This window comes from Marmota flaviventris, chromosome 7 (assembly GCF_047511675.1).
Source record: "Marmota flaviventris isolate mMarFla1 chromosome 7, mMarFla1.hap1, whole genome shotgun sequence".
Classification (NCBI taxonomy): domain Eukaryota; kingdom Metazoa; phylum Chordata; class Mammalia; order Rodentia; family Sciuridae; genus Marmota; species Marmota flaviventris.
In genome coordinates this window covers 94112518-94121286 of record NC_092504.1, presented here as the reverse complement: position 1 = coordinate 94121286, position 8769 = coordinate 94112518, and the positions used below count along the sequence as shown (strand labels likewise).

The following is an 8769-nucleotide window of genomic DNA, read 5'->3' as shown; positions in this document are numbered from 1 at the left end:
AGTGATAATATCTGTGAGGATGGCCTTAGGCCTGAGCCTAAGCAACTCCATTTTAAAAACTCCAGTTCTAAAACTCCAGTCTAGGAGTTTTCTAGAAACTCTAATGGAGTTAAAACTAGGCACACCTAACAGATCCTTCCAGTATGCCTCAAACAAGTTACTTCTCCTCACCCTGATAAACAGAGTGAAGCCTCTGCCAGGCTGTCCTTGTCTGATAAGAGGGAAAGGCGAGAAGATCAGGGTGGAGACCACCAGACCAGATGTTTCTGACCCCGGGATAAATGATGTTACTGAGAAATCCAGTGGTAGCTGGTAAGGATTGAAAAGGGGGTCAAAAGCCCCCAAGTTTAGTATAAATAATAGAGCAAATGAACAGGGATCCAGCCAGCTGCAACAAGGATGCACTGGAGTTGGAGAGCCTGATAAGAACCTGACATCCTATCACTTGTCATCATTTTCCTGATCCTCTGCGTGATCCTTACAACTCTCAAATTCTACCCTCATCTGGACCTTGGTGAGAGCAGCAACTTCTCTCTAGGATCCTCTCCTTAACTACTCCATGCTAGGAGAAGCCTGCCTTGGTTCTGGAACTGATCACCATGGTCTAAGTGAGTGTGCATCTGCTGGACATAAAGCCTAAAGCTTAAGACTTTTGAACTTTGCATTTAGAGGGAATGTCTGTCATTAGCCTGTCATGATTAAGTGTGTTTTGCAGTGCTTAGAATTAACCTAGAATTGTTTGCTGCAAATGAATTAATCTAGAATTGTTTGCTATGAATTGATTATGTATATTGCAGTGCCTAGCATTAAGGACTGTCATTTTCTTGATTAAGAAACTATAGATGTGGTATAAAGGTATATTAAGAATTGTAATGCAAATAATAATAATAATAATGTGAAAAAAAGAACCTATAGAGTGAAATTGTATTGAGTAATTTGAGTGAATAAAGCATTGAAAGGGGCAGAAACACGTGGACACTTTTTATTTCTCCTCTTGATTGCATATGTCGCAATTTTGCCCCCTCGTGACTGTAGGAACGGTGGAAAAAGCTCCATAAACTCAACAAGCCAAAACAACTGTTTACCTGTCTGAGATTTTATTAGCAGGACCATAACAGGCAGTCACAGAAGAGAAGGTGGAGGTGGGGGTGGGAGAGAGAGGGAGAGAGAGAGGGAGAGAGAGAGGAAGAGGAAAAGGGAGAGGGAGAGAGGGAGAGGGAGGGGGAGATGGAGGGGGAGAGAGGGAGATGGAGGGGGAGAGAGGGAGAGGGAGAGGGAGAGAGGGAGAGGGAGAAGGAGAGAGGGAGAGGGGGAGGGAGAGGGAGAGGGAGAGAGGGAGAGGGAGAGGGAGAGAGGACGAACAGGGTGTTGAAATTTATGGGCTTAATGCAGGATGAGGAGGAGCAAGGCAAGTGGGTTGTTACTTCTTCATTGGCCGAGAGTTTGTGCCACTTCAGGGATTGGAGGTGCACCATTCAAAGTTCGCACCATTCACAGGGATTGGAGGTGATGGTTCGCTGGCCATTCAGTGCGTCATGGACCTAAGCTTCCGGATGAGAAGCTCTCCGGGTGCCATCTTTACCAACATTCCTCCCTTTTTTTGTTTTGGTTTGGGGGCACCGTACTTGATCTGGCTACTTCCTGCTGAGTAGGGGCATCATTTAGAGGGAGGGAGGGAGGTCAGTTGGTTGGAGAAGGAGGGCCAGGAGGTCCCATATCCATGCACTGAAGGCATGGATTTCCTCCGGGGAGAAGTCCATGAATGTGCCCTGCAGCTATGAAGAGACAGCATTAATCTCTGGCCTGTCGTCCAATCTGTAGGGCTGGTAGAAAAAGGCCTATGCCCAGGAGAAGGCAGGTTAGAACATATAAAGCTGAAAACCAAGGGCTTATTTTTTTGGCATGGTGGGGTAGAGATGGCCCTTCCGTCGAGTCGTCATTCGGTATCTTTATCTTTCAGCACTTGGTGGAGGTTTCTTGGGTTGTGTGGACATGAGTGTCGTCCAGCTCATTGGCAAGTAGCTGGTAATCCCTGAGGAGGAGCTGATTGAAAGTTTGGTTAGAGATTTTGTTAATTTGTCCTTGAAGGAATTTTAAAATAAAAAGAAGGAAGGGACAGAATAAAAAGACCCCAATTAGAGGTCCCAGTATTGGGAGAATCCAGTGGCTGACAGGGTTTGTGTAGAGGTCCCAATAGGATTGTTGTGCCAATTGCTGCTTTCTTTTTTCTAGTTATTCCTGTAGTTGTTTAATCTTATCTTTCACTATCCCTGACTGATTAACATAAAAACAACATTCTTCCTGTAAGAATAGGCAGAGGCCTCCTTTCTCTGCTGTGAGTATAGCTAAGCCTCGGCAGTTTTGTAGGACTACTGCTGCTAGGGAATCTAATTGATTTTGGAGAGTAAGTATGGACTCAGTCACCTGTTGGAGGTCATCTATGAACAATTTGGACAATTGATCATAGTATGTGAGGGAGGTAGCCAAACCCACTGTACCCATTGCCAAACCTGCTGTAATTCCTAAAGTAGCAAGGAGAAGTATGAATTGGATCACCCATTTGGGTCTTATGTGTGTCATGAGGATTGGTATTTCTGTATCTCCTGGAATTATGTCTACAAAGGGAAACAAGAGTACATGTGCCTTCCCAGTCAGGGGGCAGACAGTGGTATACAGTCATCCCACATAAGAATGATGCTTCAGAGACTGATGGGCAGTGGCCTTACTACCTTTTGGTAGAGAGGTTTTTTGTTGACATTGCTTCTCAGATAAGTCTCCTACTGGTATGTTTCCTGATGACTGAAAACATAATGGAGCAGCCTGGTAGAGAGGGACACCGGAGAGTTTGGCTGTGGTGTCTTGGGTTGAAGAGGCCTCCTTGAGTGCAGCCTGAGAACTATTTATTGGGCATGCTATTAGTTTTGGGGATTCAGTTATAGCCTGCAAACACAGCCAACATCCCTGGGCTGTGTATCAATAGTAGCCTTTAACAGATTGAGAGAGATATTGACAAATTTAAGAGAGAGAAGAGGTTCTTTGACTGTTTTTGCCTTAACCAAATCAGGCAGCCAATTGGGTGTATCAATCGTCCTCTTCCAGCAATTCTTCCTATTGAATGTCCAGCCACTTGGGCATGGTGTGGGAGGAGCCAGGGCTGGATTATTCCCAATGGAATAACATAATATTGTTATTATGTTCACAGGCCCGGGGGTCACCGTGGTAACAGTCTTTGGGAGGGGTTTCATTAAAGAATTTAAAACTCTTCTTAGGAAGAGTTTGGCTACAGTTTGTGGGACAGGATGGTATAAGGTTTAACCTTCTCTGCACTACAATTTGAAAGAGAGTTAGCAGGTATAAGGCCAGTAGACATAGGTCTAAAAAGGGTGTGGGTGTACTGTGTTGCCATGGGTTCCTAGATCCTATCTGGAGGCCCTTCTTATGTATGTTCTTCTCCTCCAGAACGGGAGGGAAGGTGGTGCATGACTGTGAAAAACGGAGCTTGAGAGGGTTATCTGGAGATATCTCACAGGTAAATCTGGGGGATTGGGGGGTTCTGCAAGGTTGGGAGCTGTGGTGGGATTGTCCTCTGGAGGGCTTGCCGCTGGTTTTAACCTAGAAATATGAATCCAGGGGGTTAGTTTCTTTCCTTCCTGTTGGAGTTTTGCAGCATTGGGTGTACACAGGACTACCTGTAATGGCCCTTCCCATCTTGGAGTTAGGGAGGATCTTTCCCCTGGGGAAGAAAAGTAGACCCAATTCTCCTGGTTTGAGCAGAAAGGAGGCAGCTGAGTTCTCTGGATCTGGAAGCATAGCTCAGAGCATATAAGGAAGAGGAGGGGAAAAGCATATTGGTCGGGGAGGGGCCAAGGCTCTGGTGAGATTCCCAGGGGGAGAAGGGGACGACCATACATTATCTCAAAGGGGGAGGCAAGGGATGGCTTTTTTGGTAAAGCCCTCAGGCTTAGTAGAGCAAGAGGGAGGAGTTTAATCCAATCTAAATGAGTCTCTAAAGACAGCTTTGTTATGATGTCTTTCATTGTGTGGTTGGCTCGCTCAACCTTACCTGAGGCTTGGGGGCAATAGGAACAATGAAAGTGCCATGGGATGGACAATGTCTTTGCCACATTCTGGGTTACTTGAGAGACAAACTCAGGCCCATTGTCAGATTGGATTGAAGCGGGCATCCCAAACTGAGGGATTACTTCGGTTAGGACGATGTTAGCCACCATGGTAGCCGGCTTATTTGAGGTGGGGAAGGCCTCTACCCAAGCCAAGAATGTGTCTATTAAAACTAGTATGTATTTGAAGTTTTTTACTCTGGGCATCTTGGTAAAGTCAATTTGCCAATCTGCCCCAGTATATGGCCCCTAGCCTGATGAGAAGGGAAGGTTCCAGGTTTTAAAGATGTATTGGGATTCACTCTTTTGCATATCTGGCATGAGGCTGTGATTTGCTGTATCACTTCTTTATCCTGGGGAGTCAGAGTAAAGAAAGAGTGGAGAAAGGCTTTGAGAGTCTGCGGACTGGTGTGGAAAATGGAGTGGAGGTAAGTAAAGAGGGCATGTTTTGGTGGGTCTCCGCTATTGGGTAATGTTGGAGAGCACATGGCGATGAGAGATCTGGTGGGGTCTTAAAGGGCGGCTGACATGGCTGCCTGATCTGCTTTTGAATTTCCCTCTGTGGCGGGGAGGAATCATTTTGGTGTGATCTGCAATAGATAACTCCAAGTTTTTTAGGAAGCTGGGAGGCTTGTAGTAGCTGGGTGATGTATGTGGAGTTGGTTATAGAGGTGCCCTTTGAGTTCAGGAGACCTCTCTCCTTCCAAACTGCTGCATGAGATAAGAGAATGTGGAAAACATATTTGGAATCAGTATAAAGTGTAAGATTTTTCCCCGCTGCCAATTCACAGCTTCGAGTTGCAGCTACCAGCTCAGCCTGTTGGTTGGTGGTATTTGCAGGCAGGGGATTGGCTTCTATTACTCGTGATAGGGACACTATGGCATATCCAGCTTTTCTGATCCCCTCATGCATAAAGGAGCTGCCATCAGTGAACCAGGTGTAATCAGATTGGTCTAGAGGTCCCTCAGTGATATCAATTGGGCATGGGAGGAAGTTTTCTACAATTTCCCTGCATTTATGTGTTGGGGACTGTGTTTGACCTTAAGCCTGAATGGGTTACAGAGTTGCTGGGTTGAGAGGGGCGCAGGTTTGGAAGGACATAGAAGAGTCATAGAGGAAAGAGACCAAGGGAGAGAGAATTCGACAGGGAGGGAGGGTTTGCAGTCCTTTGTACGTTAGCAAGTCCTCAAGGTGATGAGGAGAAGTGACAGTGATTTGAGCTCCAAAGGTAAGCTTTTGCGATTCTTTTAATAAAACATAGGAGGCCACTAGGGTGCGGAGACAAGGAGCCCATCCTCAGATGGTTGGATCTAACTGTTTTGAGAGGTATGCCACCGGAGCGAAGGTGGGCCCATACATTTGTCCCAGCACCCCCAAGCCTTGCCCTTTGTTTTCATGAACATAGAGAGTAAAGGCCTATTAACATCTGGCAGATGTAGGGCCAATGCTTGTAAGAGGGCCTTCTGGAGGGTTCTGAAATGTGATGTAGCTGAAACTAACAAGGGCTCATGCTTGTTTCCCTTTGCTAGATCATATAATGGTCTGGCAAGTAATGAGTAATTTGGTACCCATGCCCTAAAATAGCCTGCCAGACCTGGAACGAGAGAATCTCCTCCAAGTACTGGAAGGCTTTCAATAAGGCCTTTTCTATCGGTTGTGATAGCTTTCTTCCCTTGGGAAAAGTGGAACCCTAAGTAAACAACCTCAGAGAGAGAGAGAGAGCTGCACCTTTTGTGGAGAAACCCTATAAACTCGGTGAGCAAGAAAATTCAGGAGGTGGCTATGTCAGACTTTGAGGTTTGTAATGAGGGACTACAGAGGAGGAGGTCATCAACATATTGTAGGAGGGTTGAGTCTGGGCATAGAGGGAAAAAAATCCTCAAGATCTCCAGCGAGGACTTGTCCAAAAATATGTGGGCTGTCTTGAAACCCCTGAGGCAGGACAGTCCAGGTTAACTGTCGGGAATATCTAGTTTCTGGATCAGTCCAGGTGAAAGTAAATATGTCTTGGGAAGAGATGGATAGTGGAATTGAAAAGAAGGCATCTTTAAGATCAATAACTGAAAAACAGGTGGAGTTTGCAGGAATGGAGGAAGGAGAGTATAAGGGTTTGAAACCAAGGGATGTATGAGCCTGGTTGAAGAATTTATTAACCTTAAGTCCTGCACCAAATGGTGTGTTCCGTTAGGCTTTTTTACTGCTAAAATTGGGGTATTGAATGGAGAGTTTGTGGGATGGAGGAACGCCTTTCTTAGTAAGCTCTGAATGATTGGCTTTAGGCCCTTAAGACTGGCACTTGGCAGTGGGTACTGGGCCTGGTTTGGGAAGTGGTTAGGGTCTTTAAGATGCACTTCCACGGGAGAGCAATTTGCAGAGGACGGGGTTTCAGTGTCCCATACAATTGGATCTACTATTTTACAGGGGAGGGGGAAATGTGTGTTCTGGTGGTCGTTGGCATCTCCACATCAGAAACAAAGAGGTAAAGTCTCTTCTTCGTCAGGAAGTAAAGCCATGAGGGAGATATGAGTAGGGGAGGACAATAAGCGTATGGTTATGGAGGCCTTCAAGATGGATAATATATCCCTTCCCAGCAAGGGGACCGGACATTGAGGCATAACCAAAAAATGGTGTGAAAAGGAGAACTCAGTTAAGGAGCACGTGAGGGGAGGAGTTCTGCATGGGATGATGGTTTGACCTCCTAGCCCAACAATAGGAGATTCGGAGGGATAGGTAGTTCCCCAAAACTCTCTCAGAACCGACAATGTGGCCCCAGTGTCTACCAAATAGTTTATGGGATGCCCATCCACTTGGATAACCACCTGGGCTCCTGCTTGGTGATTGAATAGGTCGGGACAGAAGACCCAGGGCCCTGTCAATCCTTAGCTGCTAGGCCCAGCAAGTCACTGGTGGGGTGACTGACCTCAGCTCCCTTCTGGGAATTGGGGCAGTCTGATCCCCAGTGGCCAGGATGTCGGCATCTGAGGCACAGTCTGGGTGGTGCCCTGGGGTTAGGGCAAGCCCTAGCCCAATGTCCTTCATCACCACACTTAAAGCAGGGCCAAGGGGGTCCTCATTGTGGGGGCTGTTGTCTCCCCCTTTCCATAGGCTGGAAGGAGCCCTGTAACACCTGGGCCAACATCTGGCATTTTTGGTGTTTTGCTCTTTCATCTCTGTTGTGGTAGACCTTGAAGGCCATGGCCAACACCTCGGTCTGAGGAGTCAAGGGTCCCCTCTCTAATTTTTTTTTTAGCTTTTCCCGGATGTCAGGGTAGCTTTGTGAGGAAAAAATAGGTCATAAGAAGTTGCCTCCCATCCAGGGATTCAGGGTCCAAATTAGTGTATTGAACAAAAGCCTTTGTTAGTCGGTCTAGGAAGGCTGAGGGGTTTTCATTCTTCTTCTGGATGACTTCCTGGAGTTTATCAAAGTTAATAGCCTTTTGTGCTGCCGCCTTTAGGCCAGCTATCAGACAGGTAATAAGGTGGTCCCTGTGTCTCAGGTCTTGGGGGTCATTATAATCCCAAAGGAGGTCTTGGTCTGGAACCGCCTGGGCCTCTAGTGGATGGTGGGCATTAGTCTGATGAACCTGGTCTGCATAGGCCCTAGCCTGGTCCCAGACCCTACTCATTTCCTCAGGGAGGAGAGTATTGGACAGAATCATATAGAAATCATGAAAGGTGAGGCTATAGGCTTGAGTTAAGTATTGAAACTCTTTAATATAAGAGACAGAGTTTGCAGTGTAAGATCCCAATTTTTTTTCTACTTGAGAAAGGTCAAGCATAGAAAAAGGAACATAAACCCTTAAAATCCCTTCCGGCCTGGCAACCTGGCATCAGATCTGCTGGCATCTTGACCTTGCATTTGCCAGCCTCCAAAATGTGAAGATTAGGCTTGTTGTTTAATCCACCAGTGTATAGTAATTTGTTATAGCAGCCTGAACTAAGATGCTTACAAATTGAAGTCTATTTTAAAAATTATTTTGATAATGAGTTCAATATTTTTTATTTGACTTATAATGATTTCAGAAGAGATTAGGAAAGAAATTAATTAAAGAACTAGATTCTTGGGAACAATAATTTTAAAAGGCTCATTTTCATTAATGTCATTCCTAGGAGAGAGATGATCACTGAGTTTTCTTCACAACCAGGTTCACCATGGGCAAGAAGGTCCTGCCTTCCCCACCAGGAGATCCTGCAGTCACAGGCTCCATCCTCCATCAATGATGACAGGATTGCCTGTCACATAGGCTGACTGCAGTAATAAACATAAAGAGACACAACAGTTAAACAAGTGTGACACAGGCTTGCAATTTTTTTTTCTATGACTGCAAACAGTTGATTCTCATGAGAACAGAAAACCTTACTTACAATTTGAATTTAGGAAAATTGAAATTAAAGTTTGAATGATTTAGAACTGCTGACCTGTGAACTGGAGCTAAATGGCCCCTGTCCAGTATCCAAGAAGATGCTACATCTTAAACAGGATTAGTTGGGTATATGGTTTCAGAATCACAAAGTTAAGTAGTGGTGATATATAGCCATTCCCCAAACCAGGATAAAGTGTAGGCTAAAATACCATATATTCATTCTAATACTCATAACTATTCAAAACTGGCTTAGTTTTGACCACTAATAGACTTTTCAACATAAGTG

At 45.5% G+C, this 8769-nt stretch overlaps 1 protein-coding gene and 1 long non-coding RNA gene across 5 annotated transcripts in view; one reads left to right on the top strand and one right to left on the bottom strand.

Annotated features, from left to right (window-relative positions):
* Window positions 1-264: 264 nt before the first annotated feature.
* LOC114092897 (uncharacterized) overlaps window positions 265-8769 on the top strand; it is an 11451-nt gene continuing 2946 nt past the window's right edge. Inside the window, exon 1 of the long non-coding RNA XR_003582821.3 lies at window positions 265-608. This is a non-coding gene — a long non-coding RNA (uncharacterized lncRNA). The remainder of the gene's footprint in view (window positions 609-8769) is intronic.
* The window catches only part of Bdh2 (3-hydroxybutyrate dehydrogenase 2), a 26261-nt gene continuing 25300 nt past the window's right edge, over window positions 7809-8769 (bottom strand). For all 4 annotated transcript variants that reach the window (XM_027935494.2, XM_027935496.2, XM_027935495.2 and 1 more), the window contains one exon: window positions 7809-8368. In XM_027935494.2, the coding sequence (XP_027791295.1) occupies window positions 8315-8368 (54 nt within the window). In that variant the 3' untranslated portion in view covers window positions 7809-8314. The remainder of the gene's footprint in view (window positions 8369-8769) is intronic.